Here is an 18171-nt window from a genome sequence, read left to right as displayed (position 1 = left end):
TTCACTCTGACTGTGACAGAGTTATCTCCTCACTGATTTTATGAGTATTAGTCAGAGTTGAAACTAAAATAAAGATTTTCTTGTTTTCTTTTTATTCTGTTTGAGCAGTTTCTATTTCCTGCCTCTTTTCACAGAGTGATGTGAGAAAAAAACACAGTTAATGTTGATAAACTGCTACTGATGCAGCCTGTCACTCAAAACGGTAAGAAACTGGGTCAATTCAATTCAATTCAACTTGCTTTATTGGCATTAACAAAGATATGTTGTTGCCAAAGAACATACGATTCATACACATACATTACATATATATTCATTACATATTTTATATGCATTAATGAACGATGGTGTCACCCATACAGCATATCTCAATGTCTTCACTTGATGCTGCACGCTCATAAAACCTTCACCTGAAATCAAATATTTTGGGATGGTGCGTCCCTCAGGCTGTGACAGGCAGACACATATTTAGCAGCCAGAGGAGCTGCTGACCCTTCCCCCAGGAGAACTGACAGTTTCTCTTCTGGGGTTCATGTTGGGAAGTTTGTTACTATTTTAGTAATTTCCCTGTAGTGGGAATCACTTAGTAAAAAGAACTTACTCTCTATCTGTCAAAGGGGGAAACAGCACCCCCCAAATCTCCATAGTGGTCAGAAATATATTACATCCGTAGTGATAAGAACTACCATAGAGAATGAATGGGAAAAGTTAAGGAAGTTAAGCTTTACTATTGTGCTGTTTAATCTAAACACGCCCGATCTCGTCCGATCTCGGAAGCTAAGCAGGGTTGGGCCTGGTTAGTACTTGGATGGGAGACCGCCTGGGAATACCAGGTGCTGTAAGCTTTTTTCTTTTTTCAAATTTCTCTGCAGAAAAAGCAGCCTGACTGAAAAGAGGCAAAGAGACAGAGACAGACGTGCGCCAGATTTCAGAACACATTCTGGCTGCAGGCTGCCCCACCGCCTATAAGTGGCTGTTTTGCACCTGATACTCTCGCTTACGGCCATACCACCCTGAACACGCCCGATCTCGGAAGCTAAGCAGGGTCGGGCCTGGTTAGTACTTGGATGGGAGACCGCCTGGGAATACCAGGTGCTGTAAGCTTTTTTCTTTTTTTCAAATTTCTCTGCAGAAAAAGCGGCCTGACTGAAAAGAGGCAAAGAGACAGACGTGCGCCAGATTTCAGAATGTGGCGGGGCCTCGTGCCCCGCCACATTCTGGCTGCAGGCTGCCACAGCCTATAAGTGGCTGTTTTGCACGTGATACTTTCGCTTACGGCCATACCACCCTGAACACGCCCGATCTCGTCCGATCTCGAAAGCTAAGCAGGGTCGGGCCTGGTTAGTACTTGGATGGGAGACCGCCTGGGAATGGCTCATGACCCCCCCAAGTCCCTATCCTGGATCCTGGGACCTGGGAACATGAACCCCATTGACAATGCATTACAGGTGAACAGGGTCAAAAAAACTTCAATAGATATCGCCATGAGACTTCTATAGATTACTGCTTGCCCTGAGACAACAAAAAATTGAATCACAAGATATGAGAAATTGTATGTTTTCACATCCAAATTAGGTGTTACATTATTAATTATGCACTAATTTGCATACACTTCAAAAATGACAGAAAATATTGTTCATAAGGAACAAGCGAGGGAGGTTTCATGTAGATATTTGATACTTAGATTTTCTATCCTATTCACCTGTAATACATTGCCTATGATGTTAGGCCTATGTTATTGTGGTAGTTAGGAGGCTTAAAACTCTTTTTGGAGCCTGCCATACAGCAGATTTGTGTTCAGAAACCTGAAATACCCCTTAAAATGTTGTATAAGCCCATTTTCTGAAATCCTGCCTAGTCTATTGGGAGAAAGTGAAAACTTGCAGTAACATCTTATACAGATATGCAAACACCAGCCAATAAGTGTAAAACAATGAATTTTATTAAAGGCAGCAACAGACTGCATAGAGTCAGATAAAGCACTGGATGTCTTTCTGCTCACAATGTAAACATCCATCCATCCATTATCGTGACCGCTTATCCCGTTAGGGGTCACGGTGGGCTGGAGCCTATCCCAGCTGGCTTCGGGCGGAAGGCAGGGTACACCCTGGACAGGTCACCAACCTATCACAGGGCTAATACAGAGAGACAGACAACCATTCACACCCACACTCACACCTACAGGCAATTTAGAGTGACCAATTAATCTGGTAAGCACGTTTTTGAACTGTTGGAGGAAGCCGGAGTACCCAGAGAGAACCCAAGCATGCACGGGGAGAACATGCAAACTCCACACAGAAAGGTACCAGCCCGGCCAGGGACTACGAACCAGGAACCTTCTAGCTGTGAGGCAACAGCGCTACCCACTGCACCACCGTGCAGCCCACAATGTAAACAAAACAACATATTATTTTCATCGAACATCGAACAAACCACTGTGCAGTCCACAATGTAAACAAAACATGTTATTCTCATCAAACATAGAACAAACCAAGGTGCAGCTCACAATGTAAACAAAACAACATATTATTCTCATCAAACAAAAATGCAATAGTGCAGGAAAATATTACACATTATATTATATTATATTATATTATATTACATTATATTACATTATTATTACAATTACAATTTACAGTGCTGGAACAGTAAATGTTGGGCATGAGGGAGGATCTGAATCTGCTCACAGATGCTGCCTTCCTAATTGCCTTTCCTCTTTGCTAATTCCTCATCAACCACATTTTTGAAATGTTCAAAACTGTCATAAACAACCCCATCAAAACCAGAAGTGGTTGATTTCCTAGTTGCCGGGCAGTAGGTGAACATTTTCTGGCTGCTTCCAGCAGCTTTGTCCTTGGAGGGTGTGTACCTCTTACGCTGCCCACCACATTGAGGTACTTGGCAGGCCCCACATGGCTTCGAAGATTTATGAGGCATGCTCGGTTTGGATGGCGGTGCAGGGGGCGGTGCTACAGGTATGAAGCTGCATGATGGCCTGTGAAGTACCATGGAGGGAGCCTGTGGTTGTGCAGGAACCACCAGGAGCACAGGTGCTGCCGACAATCTGGGCGCTATGTGCGTGGCCGCAGCAGGCTTAGGCTGAATGGGCCGGTTCACCAGCTCCGGTTCTTCACCATATAACCTGTGAATATTAAACATACATGTGATGATGTCAGTATGATTTATGTCCACACACTACAAAAGTGCTGTAAATTTCCACCTTTCTAGCAGGTGTAATGAAGTGCTGAAACAACTTACCTCCGCTTCTCACCACGCCTTTTACCAGCAACGTGATGAACGTCCTGGTACTGCACCTGAGGTCGAGCTGGTGGTGGTAGGGATGTTGGCAGAGTTGGAGCTGCTGGCATTTGCTCGTGTGAGAGCACTGTACGGTGAGGCTTTGACGTCGGTGTTACTGTAGCCCTGTAGTTGGCCTTCTTCTCTTCTCTCGAGATGAAATTAGAGATGGATTTGGCATTTAGATTGGGCAGAGGAATGGAGAGAGTGCAGAGGATGGGGTCGTCTCTAACTCTGTCAACAATCCTTTTGTACTGTCCCTTTATGGATGTTGTTATTTTACTAGGGGAAGAGAGGTGACTGGTTGGAGGCTGATTTTTCAGCATTTTGATAACGAGGTACAGCAGACGACTATCCTCTGTCACCTGTGCTGCCTGGGGGTACCTCATCCACCCAAACTTTGTCTTCTGGGCTGCTCTGGTCTCGGGTGTGTCAGCCCCAAGACACCGGCCAAACAGGGTGTAGCCCCACCTGGACTCGTACCTCTTCACAAAGTTGACAGCAGTCTTGTCATGCTCCTGAAGAGAACTGGCAGCAGTGATGATCTTCTGCCTGAGGTCGGCTGGCACAAGGTGGAGGTGACTGTTGTCTGCCAGTTCAAGCATCAGCAAGGCTAACGCCTCCACTTCCTCTATTCCTGGCAGATGCAGATGTCTCCGGGTCATCAGCACATCCTGCAGAGCAGGGCTATCCTCCTCCTCCACCTGTTCTGCTTGTGTTGGGATAGCATGTTTCCTACAGATGACATCAATGGGATCATCCTCTGCAGGCATGTCAATACCCTCATCTGCCATCTCCTCCTCGCTTTGCTCAGCCGGTTCCTCCTCGTCACAAGCCTGCTCTTCCTCAACTGCAAATATGTAATTGTACTAATCACAAATGTGCCTGGCCAGTTGTAGATTCATGCATACACAGACATGCCAATAATATGCACGGTTTGTTTGCTTCATATTAATATGAAATTTAAGTTTATATCATGTTTAATGTCATTGCTAGAATATGCATGAAGAATAAAGGGATAGTCTGCCTCATATGTATGTATATGGTAGAAGTGTGTGATTAAATACTTTACCTCTCTGAGCATAGTAATGCCTCGCAGAGTAGCTTGTTGACTGGCACATGGCATACTCAACACCAAGGAGCTCCTCCTCTTCCGGGGCCCTGTATTGATCAGGGTATGGCATAGGAGCAGCAAAGTTGGGCTCCAGGACATGATCTTTGCCGAAGAGCACCTCAGCCTGCCGATTCATGCGCTGGATCTGCCGCGCGTCCATGCATGATGTCTGCCGACCCTGACCACCAGCAACCCAGAGTGACTCCATCCGACTGTTCCACTGCACAGCAAACGCAACCAGATATACCTGAAACACAAGACCAATAGATGTATTACTGTACATGCTGAGCACACATGAGTTATTAAAGCTATGAAATAAAATGCATTATTGATAGACATTTTGCTCTATTGAAGTGTCCTTTTTTTTTAAAACACATTTTTTTGTTTCAAAACACAAACATTACAAAACACTAAAACAAGACCCCGCACCCCAACCCATCAGACAGCATGTTATACAGAGTTAGACAAGAAGAGATACAAAAAAGTTAAAATGACCAAGACAATGATAATGACAACATGATGATAAATAATAATTAAAAAAATAAAATAATATGTGTATATATATATATCTATATATCTATATATCTATATATATATATATATCTATATATATATAGATATATATATATACACATATATATATATATATATATATATATATATATATATATATATATATATATATATACACACATATATACTCATATATGTATATAACATATAAATCAAATAAAAACAGCTCTGTTTTGTTTCCAGTCTGCAGTATTTACAAATGAATAAAGGTTAACCAGTCATCAGCCGCCTATTATCCTCTGCGTCCCTGCACAGAGGAGGTTTTGTTCCTATCAGAAAACTGTCTGCCCATCAATAGCAGGTTTTTCAGATCTGCAGGTATGTAATTTAGGGAGAGTGTCCAAACTTTTAAAAATAACTCATCCTTAACCTTTACAGCAGCCTCCAACCTTTCATGAGGGAGGACATTAAAGATCTCCCTGTACCAAAGGGTGACACTAGGCGGGATAGTTTTGATCCAGTTCTGCAGTATAAACTTTCGAGCAACTAGAAGGAGTTTTTCAAGGAGCTTATTATGTGATGCAGTGAGATGCAGGTCTCTAGAGGCAAGGCCCAGGAGGAAAACCCCAATTTCCTTCTTAATTTTCATTTTAAACATCCCACTGACCACCTTTGAAATAAGTGTCCAAAATCTGAGAATCAGTTTACATTCCCAAAAGTAATGGAAATATGTCCCCCTTTCTACGTTGCATTTGGTACACAGAGGAGAGATGGAATGGTCAAAATTGTTTAAAATAACAGGAGTAATATGCAGCCTGTGGAGTATCTTGTACTGAGTTTCTATCAGCTGGTTACAAGTAGATGTGGACCTGATCAGGCATATAGTTGCCTGCCAATCATCCTCAATATATTCATTGTTCAAGTCTTTTTCCCATCTATGAGAGATGTTTGGCAAATGTGAAGTGTCATTTTATTACTTACTTGGAATTGCATAACACCACATCTATGGGAAGGAATGGCATTGTACAGGTGTGCGTGCAACCCCTCCAAGGAATTACTGCCTCGTCGGCACCTGTACTTGTTCAGCTGAACACCATGCAGCACCACCACCTTCACAATGACGTACAGCTGTATGCCAGGGGGATCCTGTAAAACACACGACAAATTGCAAGTTTCTTGGTTATTCGGGTGTCCTTTGAAATATTGCAATATTGGTTTAGATGGTTTTACAATGACACATGATTACGTGATAACAAAGACATTAACCCACCTGCATAAAACTAAGATGCTTGCTTGAAATTGCCCAGTGAGCATCAACTGCCTCTGTTGACTTGAACAGGTGGATGCCATCAATATCAAGGCCTGCTGGTCCCTTGAACTCGGCAATGATGGACTCAATCACTGAAGCTGTCTCCTGTAACATATATTCAACATAAAATGAGGGCTCATCTTGTAGTGTGATGCTTCTAATTCATGAAATTAATATGTGGATTAATTTTGCACTTACGTCAACACCACGGGTAATGCGCCTGACGTAAGACCTGATCTGGTGAGGCTTGAGGAAGGCTATCATTTCCTCGTCAGAATATGAGGCGTACAATTCTTTGTTGCCACTCCTGACAGCCTGGACTAAGAGCATCATGTCGTCCTTGTTGTAGGCCAGCAGTGCACCTGCTAAGGCACTCATGAACCCCCCATACTTGGCATGGCTCTGCTTGATCACAACAGTATCCCAGCGGTGCAGCCAGTGTCGGATGTCCAGTCTGACCACGGTACCCTTCTGCACCCAGTCACTGAACAGAGTCTCCAGGAAGGATGAGCCACTGTCACTGAAATGATATCAACATTTGATACAGCATGTGTTCCTTTTAAAAATATGCTATTTAGTGTTAACTGTTTCATCTATCAATTGAATTATTAATTTCATTATCAGTTATATGGAGGTATTATTTAACTTACCGACAACAGTTGTTGTCTGCATATATGACCTTTGGTGCAGGAGCGTTTGCACGTTGGAACCGGGCAATCAGACCGCTCGCCATACGCCTGTAGCACCCCTCAGACTCAGCTGCCACCACCACCGTCGTCAAGAACTGGCCCCATTCATTCAGAACACTGGTGACATACTGCATGGTGCCCTGGCCATCACCATATATCTTCTTAAGGACCTAAAAAACAAAGCAGAAAATTCATATTATTGTGTTTCTTAACATTTTTTACAGTCTGTCTACATCATGTCTATGAATTACTAAGTATTCTCACTCAACTTGATTATCAAGAGCTGAGCTTCATTAGCATAACATAATACTGATCAAAGTGACATTTTATACATACCTTTTTGGTACCATCAATGCAGAGGATTTCTCCAGTCACACTGAGGATGGCAGCTCGGTACACAGGCATCCTTTCCATTTCCATGATCATGTGTGCACGCCTCAGCACACGGGCAAATGGAAGGGGAGACTGGGGGAGGGGAGGGGTGTATGTACCAGGGGCTTTCACAAAAGACAGGATGCCAGTCTGAGACGATGAAGATCCAGCTGTGTGGGCCTCGTACAGGAGAGTCTGGTAAAGGTCACGCCGCTGGACATACCACTCATCATGGCCCTGCTGCAGCAGTCTCTGTACCTTACTCATGGACACAGCATTGAGCCGGTCACTCAGCAGGGTGACGACACCTCTGTCAATAGCACGCTTCCCACACAGAATGGCAGGAAACATGCTTCTGATGGCTGGGGCAAGGTTCATCAGAATCTTGGGACTGTGTGCCAACCACATGTACTGTTGCATGTGATGTGAATTCTCCTCCTCCTCCTCCTCGTCACAGTCTGCATCACCGTGCGTCTTGCTCACTGCCTGCCTCATCTTTTCACAGTGAGAACATTTTAGTTTCTCTGTCAACAGGGTGTAATTATACATCATCCCACACACTTGCCTAGCGTAACTGCCAAAGCCTTTCTTCTCCAGGTATTCCCCTGGCGGTGCAGGGCAGTTGGTGTTGGGGCAGCAGATCTTGGCTTTCATCACACCAACTGGCCGCCAGAAGAAGGCAGGGGTGGTAAAAAAGGCCATCATGTTGGGTACTGCTCCCTTGACAGATACAGGATGAGGAGGCGGGTGGAACTCCATCTTCTCCTTTAAGAGCTTCCTCTCCACTATCTCACCCTTTATGTTTTTATACTTAGATGAGCCATCAAAGAGACCATACCTCTCATCGTATTTTAGCCACCTGATGTTAGGAGGGGCTATACCAAGGGCTTGGGCAGATGCAAGTGGCTGCTCCCAGTATTTCTGCCAACCCTCCAGCACGATGCCACTGGATTCTGAAGCAGAGCTCTCTGCTGTGGATGAGGGCCATCCCTGAGATGTGCTGGGCCTGTTGGAAGAGTCCTGAGTCACAGCTGGAGCAAGCTCTCCCCAGGTGGTAAGCTGTGTAGAGACGGGCACCTCAGACTCGTCAAGGACTTGTTCTGAAGAAGAAAAGCCACAAAAATGTATTAACTACATGGCTTCATATGTAGTAATGAATTTCACAAAACACAAACATTCCTGAGATTAAACATGGCTGTAATGTTCTAAAGAAGCTTTCTTAATCTGCATTATTTTACATGAAAATGGTCTATTTTTACTAAACTCAGATTACGGCTTTCATTCCTTTCGTGTAAGTATACATATACAGTGCATGTGTTGTAATACCTCTGTCCTAAAAAGGTTATTTGATTTTCATTTTAGCATAATATTACCAGCAGCAGCCAACAGTTCAGCATCACTCGCATAGCCAGGTTCCTGCTGTAACTCGGAAACAGAAGATTCAGCCACCTTTTGTTTTGTTGATTCCTGTTTCTGCAGAAAATAAAATACACCTGTTTTACTCAACACCTCCCATGAGTTCTTACTATGTCTAAAGCTTCTGTTTTCAATTGAAGGTGCTAAATGTGTCCTGTCCATAAACAAAACAGTAATTACAATGTAATGTTAGGTAAAGGAGAAATAACCCAGTTATCTTACCTCCAGCCTCTTGTCAAGATGACATGTGACAGAAGGGAACCCTCGAACAAACTCCAGCATTCGCTCCTTTTGCCATTTAAGAAGCTCATTCTTCTCACCCTTCTGGCAATATTCAGAGAGCAACCATACCACCCAGCCGACATCGTTTTCAAGCAGCCATCTGAATGACTGTCCAGCATACTTGCCGAATGTGATGACGAACTGCCCTTTCCACATTTCCCCTCCAGATTTCTTGGCAGCCACCTCTGCCTTTTCGGGATCCAGCCATCCAGGGTCTACTGCTTTGCTGGGGGCCTTTGCCACAATCTTAGCTGCATCTGAACACAGCAGCCTGGCCTCTCCCTGTCTATACAGAGGAATGTGTGGGTACAGATGCTGCTTCAGGTGGGAGTCCAGCTGTTGTTTGAAGGTGAAGCTTTTACCACACACATCACACTCAATTTCCTTTGGAGCATGAAGCTTCATATGCCTGGTCAGGTTAGACTTCTCAGTGAAAGTCTTGTTGCACAAACTGCACTCGTGTGTCTTCTTCTCCATGTTTAACCTTTACAACATAAACAAATATTTATTAATCAGGTTTTCCAATATGGAGCTGTACAAAAATCGTGTTTTGTCCTGTTTTAGATAACTAAATAGCTCATGTGTTAATAGTAAGTCGGGTTATTTACTGATGAGGTAACTGAGGTAACATATACCTTATGATAATTAGGGTGACCATTGAAATTATACGGCATCTTTGAGTCAACTTCGAGTATCATTTGAGTATTTCATTGCCGGGCCGAGTGTCCTGGTTTTCAGTAATCAAAATATGGTCACCCTAACATAATAGATTGACAATCATTTGTTTCACATTTACTACAACAGTTTATGAATTTGGTAACATGCTGTCATGATGATACAAGTGATACAATGTGCAGAAATTCTCACAATAATAAGATGCCGAACTACGGGCAGGTTAGCGATAGCCTACATTGTCAATACAAACAATGATGCCATTGAACATTCTAATTCGTGAATATGTAAACAATGGGATTTTTAACACAGAAAGTTCCCGATTATCAGGGAATCTTTTCATTCATTCAAACCAGCTCCAAGCTAGTTTAATGTACGCTAAAATATGTACAAAAAAGATGGAGAGAAGATTAGACTTACCGAAGCGTAATGACGGCTGTCATTATGGCTGTCTCGTCGTTCGCGTTCGACATGACGCTGATTGGTCCGTTGAGGAAAATCCTCGCTCAATGATTGGTGGGTTGAGCGCTCAATTCTGCTCAACAGCGCTCAACCATTGGTCGAGATAGGGACTTAGTGGGGAGATAGCTTGGGAATACCAGGTGCTGTAAGCTTTTTTCTTTTTTTCAAATTTCTCTGCAGAAAAAGCGGCCTGACTGAAAAGAGGCAAAGAGACAGACGTGCGCCAGATTTTAAAAGAATGTGGCGGGGCCTCGTTCCCCGCCACATTCTGGCTGCAGGCTGCAGGCTGCCTATAAGTGGCTGTTTTGCACCTGATACTCTCGCTTACGGCCATACCACCCTGAACACGCCCGATCTCGTCCGATCTCGGAAGCTAAGCAGGGTCGGGCCTGGTTAGTACTTGGATGGGAGACCGCCTGGGAATACCAGGTGCTGTAAGCTTTTTTCTTTTTTTCAAATTTCTCTGCAGAAAAAGCGAGCGGCCTGACTGAAAAGAGGCAAAGAGACAGACGTGCGCCAGATTTTAAAAGAATGTGGCGGGGCCTCGTGCCCCGCCACATTCTGGCTGCAGGCTGCCCCACCGCCTATAAGTGGCTGTTTTGCACCTGATACTCTGGCTTACGGCCATACCACCCTGAACACGCCCGATCTCGTCCGATCTCGGAAGCTAAGCAGGGTCGGGCCTGGTTAGTACTTGGATGGGAGACCGCCTGGGAATACCAGGTGCTGTAAGCTTTTTTCTTTTTTTCAAATTTCTCTGCAGAAAAAGCGGCCTGACTGAAAAGAGGCAAAGAGACAGACGTGCGCCAGATTTTAAAAGAATGTGGCGGGGCCTCGTTCCCCGCCACATTCTGGCTGCCGGCTGCCACAGCCTATAAGTGGCTGTTTTGCACCTGATACTCTCGCTTACGGCCATACCACCCTGAACACGCCCGAGTGCGCATGTGCGGAGCGGGAGCGGAGGAGTCTGTGTGTGTGTGTGTGTGGGAGGGCCGTGCAGAAAGGAGAACGGAAAAAAGGACAGTTGCTTTTTTTCAATTACCTTGTTTACTGAGGGGTTTGTGTACTTTCCACCCCCCTGGCACCAGTTGGTGTTAGGGGTGGTTATTTGTATTGTTTCTGTGTAACACCATGGAAGGGAGGAGGACGGGAGAAAGCCGTGGGGAGCGCACTGGAAATGCTGACGTGGCGGACTTCCAGAAAGTTTTGACAGTCTTTGCCACGGTGGAGGGTGAGGACACGCTCACAACGATGGAGGTCCTAGGGGCAATCCAGAAGGACTGTGGTGTGGTGGTCGGTTGTCGCCAGAGAGGGCCAGGGAGGCTGGAGATAACGATGGGGACGGAGGAGGGGAAAAATCGACTCCTGGACGGAATAAAACTGGGGGACACCATGATTGCGGCTAGAGAAATCAACAATGATGAGCTGGTGGTGTCATTTCTGAGTCTGCCTGTCTATGTCTCCGACCAGGACATATTTGACAGGTTGGCAGAGTGGGGTGTGAGGCCGGTGTCGAGTGTGAGGAGGAGAATGTGGCCTGGTACGGAGGTGGCGGATGGGACGCGCTTCCTGAAAGTCAGGTTTAATGAGGAGGTGAAGTCTCTCCCTTACTCGACAAGATTCTCGACCCTGGAGGGCATGGAGCACTTCAGGGTCATTCATGACAGGCAGGTCAGGGTCTGTCGGCTCTGCATCAGGCCGGGACACATCCGCAGAGACTGCCCGGACTTTCTTTGCTTCCGCTGCGGAGGGCAGGGACATTACGTGTGGGAGTGCGTTCAGGAGGAGAGGAGGGAGCGCAGGGAGGAAGGCGCAGCAACTGATGGAGACGGAGACGGTGAGGAGGTGCAGAGTGATGGTGGTGACCAGCCCGGAGCGGAGGAGACCGGAGAGGCGGGAGGCGTGGAGCCGATGGAGGATGACGGGGACGGGAGCGTGGAGGGAGGTGGAGGTGAAGCAGAGCGAGGAGAAAAAGCGCACGAGGAGCGCAGCGGCGCGGCGGAGAGGGAGCAGCGGGGCGCCGGAGAGGAGGAGGGAGGACAGAGACTGGGACACAGAAAGACTGACACAAGGGGTACAGGTAAGACAGGGGAGGGAAAGGGGACACTCGGGGAGTCTGTATTGTGTGATACCTCTGACAGCGAGGGGGGAGATATCAATGATGTCATCAAGAATAGGAAGAGACCCCTCGGGAGCAAAGATAAGAGAGGGGCCAAGGTCAAATTTAAGCCGGCATAATAATGTTGTTTGTCTTTTTGTTTCTGTATGTGATGGTGTCGATCTCCTCTTTCAATGGAAATGGGCTGAGGGGACGGGAGAGGTGGACGCAGGCGCTGACCATGTGTGGGACTTACATTGTTTGTATTCAGGAGACACATTGGGATGGGGAGTGTGTGAGGGAGGTTGAAAGAGTATGGATGGGACAAGTGTTTGTGAATAATGGTGGGATGAGAGCAAGAGGGGTGGCTACTTTAGTGAAGAGGGGAGTGATTGAGAGAGTGAAGACGTGTGTGGATGATGGTGATGGGAGAATGATTGGGATTAGTTTTGAGTACATGGGGAGAGAATACAGACTACCTTATTCAGGTCAACATGTTACTGCAGATTTGAAGTCTGCAATGTAACCATTAACGTAGAGGTCAGGGATGAAAAAAGTCTTACGGCAGGTGTGACTTTCACAGGAGAGGTGTGGCATAGCAGAGAAGAAATAAAAAGACGGCCAGTAAGAGCACATGCTTGAAAATCTTCAGCAGAACAGCTTGAATCCAAATGACCAAGGACCCTGTATTTGGAGTCCTTGCTAAAAATTCCAGACGAAGTGATGGAATCTGGCTGCAGAGACAATGCACCTTCAAAAGAAGTTTTGAAAAACTTTGCTTGGGCCCAAAGGACAATTACACGACCACATTCAAATGAATTAACAAGCCTTCAAGAGATGCTGAAGGAGCAAACTGGAAAAGATGATGAGGTTCTACAAAAGGTGTTGATGGAGTCAAAAGGGATAATGCTGTGGTCCAAAAAACACTGTCTGTGTTTTTTGACAGATCCAAGGGGAACATTGTTTATTTGGATGCCACAGGCAGTTTAGTTCAGTGAGAAAGTGCAAGCAGCAAGCCATACTGTGTGATGGGCTGGTTGTCAGAAATTCAATAAAAGGAGCCTCACCACTTGCTGTTGCAACATATATCCCACTTGATCACACCACAGCATCTATAACTCACTTCCTTCAAGCATTTCAAACAGACCTCATCAGAATGTATGGGAGCCGGGCCAACAGAAGGCCTGTGATGATCATATGTGATGGCTCCATCGTGCTAATGCGGTCCATTTCAATAACCTTCTGCAGAGCAAGTCTTGAAGATCTCTTACAGAAGTATTTATGTCTTATCACAGGACAGCATCCCAACTCCAAATTTGACCTCCTGATTCTGCACAGATGTCTCAGTCACGTTATGAAGAACGCAAAGGATCTGTGCAAAAAGCAGTATGTTTTATTTTTTAAAGTATGATTGTTTTTTTTTAGATGTCTTTCAGAAATTCAACTTATAATCAAAATGAAAAAAGAACAACAACTAAAATAACTGTTTGTGATTGCTTTCTTTCCAGAATACCAAAACACTACAAGCTGGGGATGCATACATTTGGACTCCTTGCGTGTTGCTCCAGTCTAAAAGAGATGGATGATGTCCTTTAAAAGTGCATTTGTAGTTTTTTGTGGTCCTTGCAGTGAGGAAAATGTTGAGAAGCACTACAAAAATCTACAAATGCTTTTCAAACAGAAGGGGGCCTTTGATGTTGTAAATGACAAAAACATAATTGCTGAAGACTACAAGGTAATTCAGAGAGTGAAATCATGCAATTTATATAAATATGTATTAGTAAATATAGTCAAATCAATATAAGTACATGTTGAATACTAACTTAACCCATAAATCTGTAACTATTACCGTTTGATAATATCAATAACTTACAATGCTTGTCTTAGACAGGCAGATAAGCTCTATTGTTAAAACAAGCTTCTTTAAGCTAAGACTACTAGTGAAAGTGAAGCCTCATCTTCCCAGAAACGATTTCTAGAGAGTGATTCACACCTTTATTACATCACGCTTGGATTACTGTGACTCTTTGTTTGTTGGTCTTGAACAGTCAACATTGCGTCGCCTACAAGTCGTCCAAAATGCAGCCGCCCGCCTGCTGACTGGAAAGAAACGGCGGGATCACATCAGTCCTGTCCTTGAGTCTTTGCACTGGTTGCCTGTTAACTTTAGGATCCAGTTCAAGGTGTCGTTAATTGTTTTTAAGTGTTTAAATGGTCTGGCACCGTCCTATTTATTAGACCTTGTACAGCCTCACAGTACTTGCAGAGCACTTAGGTCGTCAAACCAGCTGCTCCTGGCAGAACCTCGGTCCAGACTCTCTACTCGTGGGGACAGAGCCTTCTCAGTGGCGGCCCCAAAGCTGTGGAACAGCCTACCTTTCCAGGTTAGAGCTGCACAGTCTGTTGAGCACTTTAAAACACTCCTGAAAACCCATCTTTTCTCCTTGGTGTTCAGTCCCAGCTAAACAAGAATCCTTGTTTTTTTTACTTTTTTACTCTTTTATTTCCTGAATTGGGCTCTTACTATTCTTTTATTGTTTTTATTTATTGTTATATTGTGAATGATTATATTGTATTTTAATATCTGTACTGCACTTTGGTCAAGTTAGGTTGTTTTAAATGTGCTCTATAAATAAAGCTTGACTTGATTTAGTTTATTACCTACTAAAATGCTAAATGAAATAGATAAGCATTGAAGTATCTCACAATGCAACCATATAAGACAAAGCCTATGTTATTTAGAAGAACTCCAGGAGGCCTCAGTTATATGTAAAAGTGGCTCCAGGAGTCTACAGGAATTTGCAAGAGAGGAGCCCTTAGCTAATAAATACGATTGATTGTGACAGGCATCCTTGACCGTTGTCATTCGATCATGGTCAACAGTCCATACTCAATACGAGGTCTTTAGAGTTGAGATCTAAAAATACTGTTAAACAAGTGCTTGAGGAGTCCTTATATGAATGCAGAAACATGCAGCTAATAAATCACTTCACACAGCTCCACACAGAGAACCAACACTGAGCAGAAGACCCTTTTCTCCTCACTTTTTACTTCTAGATCCTTTATTCATGTTTGTGTTAACAGGACGTCCTTTGCTGATCTCTCCACTCCAGCAAAAGGCTGATTATAAATATACAAAGTCCTCTTATGCTAGGAGGCTGACTTTATTGGATTTAAAAACTTCGTCTTATCCTCCAGGCTCAGATAATTTAGACACTGAAGAGGTAAAAATGTTGTTCTTCGTGAGTTACTCAATCTCCTATATCTATATACAGTGGCTACGGAAAGTATTCAAACCCCTTCACATTTTCTACATTTTGTTGTGTTACAGCCTTATTCCAAAATTGATTACATTATTTTTTCCCCTCAATATTCTACACACAACACTCCATAATGACGAAGTGAAAAATGTTTTGTAGACATTTTTGCAAATGAATTAAAAATAAAACCCTCAAATATTGCATGTACAGAAGTATTCAGACCCTTTGCCTTTAAACTCAAAACTGAGCTCAGGTTCATCCTGTTTCCTCTGACCATCCTTGAAATGTTTCTACAACTTGATTGGAGTCCACCTGTGGTAAATTCAATTGATTGGACATGATTTGGAAAGGCACACACCTGTCTATATAAGATCCTACAGTTAGCAGTGCATGTCTGAGCACAAACCAAGACTTGAAGTCAAAGGAAGTGTCTGTAGACCTCCAAGACAGGATTGTATCAACGCACAGTTCTGGGGAAGGGCACAGACAATATTTCTGCTGCATTGAAGGTCCCAAAGAGCTCAGTGGTGTCCATCATACATAAATGAAAGAAGTTGAAATCACCAGGGATCTCATTTATAAACGTTGCTCACGCACAAAACGGGGCCTGAAATTGGCGTACACCAGTTGCACACCAAGTTTGTGATTTATGAAAAACAAACATGACGGTAAAATGTGACTACCGGTAAGCAAACTCTGACCCAGGCGTACGTACATTTTAGAGGCAGGGGGAAATTGGTGACGCAGTTGGTGAGAGGGAGAACTGAAGTTAGATTATATTTGAATGCCTTTTACACATTTCATTTCATTGACTAACATATTAACAGACGTGCGTCACCATCATCACTAAAATCTACATGTTCTATTTGAACGTGTGTCTGTGGTGAGTCCTTTCCAATAAGCTGTCAGAACAGTCATGTTTTCAATGATTCTAACACTGTGCAGAGTCACTGAGTGTAGTTATACTTTAATAAAGACTGCTGTACAGAGTCACTGAGTGTAGTTATACTTTTAATAAAGACTGCTGTGCAGAGTCACTGAGTGTAGTTATACTTTAATAAAGACTGCTGTACAGAGTCACTGAGTGTAGTTATACTTTAATAAAGACTGCTGTACAGAGTCACTGAGTGTAGTTATACTTTAATAAAGACTGCTGTACAGAGTCACTGAGTGTAGTTATACTTTTAATAAAGACTGCTGTATAGAGTCACTGAGTGTAGTTATACTTTAATAAAGACTGCTGTATAGAGTCACTGAGTGTAGTTATACTTTAATAAAGACTGCTGTACAGAGTCACTGAGTGTAGTTATACTTTTAATAAAGACTGCTGTACGACGCACACGGAGCGCAGAGACACCGGCTGCCTCACACACTGATCACATCTCCCTCACCTGCATGTGTTTACTGTGTTAATGAGAACAGTGTGAGTAAAGACATGACCGGTTCTCTTATTATCCTACATATCATCATAATCAGTCAGAGCGCAGGCCAAGCTGTCCATGATGAAACCAGCACATTAAAACTTATATTCAAAGATCAAACTTCTGTCAGATAATATCAGAGAGGAGATCTCTGAAGGACGTGAGCTCTCTGTAATGTGAAATAAAAGTGTGTGTAAACATGAAACACTGCAGTGAGACATGTGCGTAATGATAAATGATGGATGCTCTGGCTCTGCTGAGAGATACATGAATGCTGCAGCGACGTGCAGTCACTCTATATATATTTTTTTTTTATTGTGTCCCTCCTGCAGTAAGAAACAAACACTAAGTGCTCTCTGAACTCCGCTTCATTCATGAGGACCACGGTTTGTGTCAGAAACTTTATTTCCTCAGTCTTCCTCTCTGTTGTTGCCGTGATTCACCGTGAGAACTAGGGGTGAGCCCGACTAAGGATTTGCTTAGTTGAATCTGATTCATCAGATTTTGCCCATAGTCGACGATTGTCGATTGTTTGTTGTTTTTCCTTATTGACCCAAAGTCTGCATGATGGTGACCGCATGACAATGTTACACATAACCATTTACAATTAAGAGACTCATAGCTTAAAGTAAAAGGGACAACAGAATATTATAAATATAAAACTTAGATTTTTTAAATCTATATTGCAAAAACAACGAGGTGATGAAGGAGAGAAAACTCAAATAAGACCACCATCAGTTAAACATGGAACAACACGCCACTATAGAGTAAGGAACCAGGAGATATTTAAACAGTGTTCACACAGAGGAGAGTAGCACTGCAGAGGGTAGTTTGTCCAACTTAAGGCTAAACATTTGTATAATGTTCAAAATCAAACCTGAACCAGCTAAAGGGTTTTTAGATCTCTTAACAGAACCTTTTAAAACAGTCTTTCATCTCGTCTTTGTCCTCTTGAGTCTTTTCAAACTGTACGTGAGGAAAACCATCGTGTGTACGGGCAGAAGTGCGCTCCTGTCTTTGTTGACTGTAAATCCTGTCTGTGAGAATATCCTCTCTGATGGTGTGGAGGTGGATGGGATGCTGTGGATTGTTTTTGAGGCTTCAGACAGCTTTGGGTATCCCTCCTCGTTCTTTTGGCCCCGTACAGTTTTTGTGTGGTCTGGTAATCCTTGATCTCACAGTCCTCTTCATGAAGCTGCTCCTCATCTTCATCACTATTTTTTAGAATCAACTGAAGTTTTATTTCCTGACATTTTGAGCTGCCATGAA

At 43.7% G+C, this 18171-nt stretch overlaps 2 protein-coding genes, 2 non-coding genes and 3 pseudogenes across 4 annotated transcripts; 5 read left to right on the top strand and 2 right to left on the bottom strand.

Annotated features, from left to right (window-relative positions):
• The first annotated feature begins 719 nt into the window (after window positions 1–719).
• LOC117805509 lies at window positions 720–842 on the top strand (annotated as a pseudogene).
• A 150-nt stretch (window positions 843–992) lies between these two features.
• On the top strand, window positions 993–1101 carry LOC117805501 (annotated as a pseudogene).
• Window positions 1102–1267: 166 nt separating this feature from the next.
• On the top strand, window positions 1268–1390 carry LOC117805506 (annotated as a pseudogene).
• A 107-nt stretch (window positions 1391–1497) lies between these two features.
• Window positions 1498–4576, bottom strand: LOC117805462. The gene is made up of 4 exons (XM_034674192.1): window positions 4367–4576; window positions 3256–4144; window positions 3004–3139; window positions 1498–1509 (listed from the first exon to the last, which is right to left on the bottom strand). The coding sequence occupies exons 1-4, from the start codon at window positions 4566–4568 to the stop codon at window positions 1498–1500; spliced, it is 1239 nt and encodes a 412-aa protein (XP_034530083.1). The 5' UTR covers window positions 4569–4576.
• A 1606-nt stretch (window positions 4577–6182) lies between these two features.
• On the bottom strand, window positions 6183–10272 carry LOC117805461. The gene is made up of 7 exons (XM_034674191.1): window positions 10082–10272; window positions 8930–9473; window positions 8665–8764; window positions 7256–8391; window positions 6881–7089; window positions 6429–6750; window positions 6183–6335 (listed from the first exon to the last, which is right to left on the bottom strand). Exons 1-7 carry the CDS (start codon window positions 10132–10134, stop codon window positions 6183–6185), a joined length of 2517 nt encoding a protein of 838 aa, XP_034530082.1. The 5' UTR covers window positions 10135–10272.
• Window positions 10273–10445: 173 nt separating this feature from the next.
• Window positions 10446–10564, top strand: LOC117805550. The gene has a single exon (XR_004629488.1). It is a non-coding gene; the product is annotated as a 5S ribosomal RNA (ribosomal RNA).
• Window positions 10565–10739: 175 nt separating this feature from the next.
• Window positions 10740–10858, top strand: LOC117805548. Its single transcript, XR_004629487.1, has one exon. It is a non-coding gene; the product is annotated as a 5S ribosomal RNA (ribosomal RNA).
• The last annotated feature ends 7313 nt before the right edge of the window (window positions 10859–18171 follow it).

Source organism: Notolabrus celidotus, chromosome 21 (assembly GCF_009762535.1).
Source record: "Notolabrus celidotus isolate fNotCel1 chromosome 21, fNotCel1.pri, whole genome shotgun sequence".
Taxonomy (NCBI): domain Eukaryota; kingdom Metazoa; phylum Chordata; class Actinopteri; order Labriformes; family Labridae; genus Notolabrus; species Notolabrus celidotus.
This window is presented reverse-complemented; position numbering and strand designations above follow the sequence as displayed.

Excerpts from the sequence above, each read along its gene's own strand:
- LOC117805462 (XM_034674192.1), bottom strand. The coding sequence starts at position 4,568 with ATGGACGCGCGGCAGATCCAGCGCATGAATCGGCAGGCTGAGGTGCTC. Across the intron at positions 4,145-4,366 it reads GCATTACTATGCTCAGAGAG|TTGAGGAAGAGCAGGCTTGT; the intron begins GTAAAGTATTTA and ends ACATATTTGCAG. Across the intron at positions 3,140-3,255 it reads AGGCGTGGTGAGAAGCGGAG|GTTATATGGTGAAGAACCGG; the intron begins GTAAGTTGTTTC and ends TAATATTCACAG.
- LOC117805461 (XM_034674191.1), bottom strand. The coding sequence starts at position 10,134 with ATGTCGAACGCGAACGACGAGACAGCCATAATGACAGCCGTCATTACG. Across the intron at positions 9,474-10,081 it reads ACAGCCGTCATTACGCTTCG|GTTAAACATGGAGAAGAAGA; the intron begins GTAAGTCTAATC and ends TATGTTGTAAAG. Across the intron at positions 7,090-7,255 it reads GCATTGATGGTACCAAAAAG|GTCCTTAAGAAGATATATGG; the intron begins GTATGTATAAAA and ends TTTGTTTTTTAG.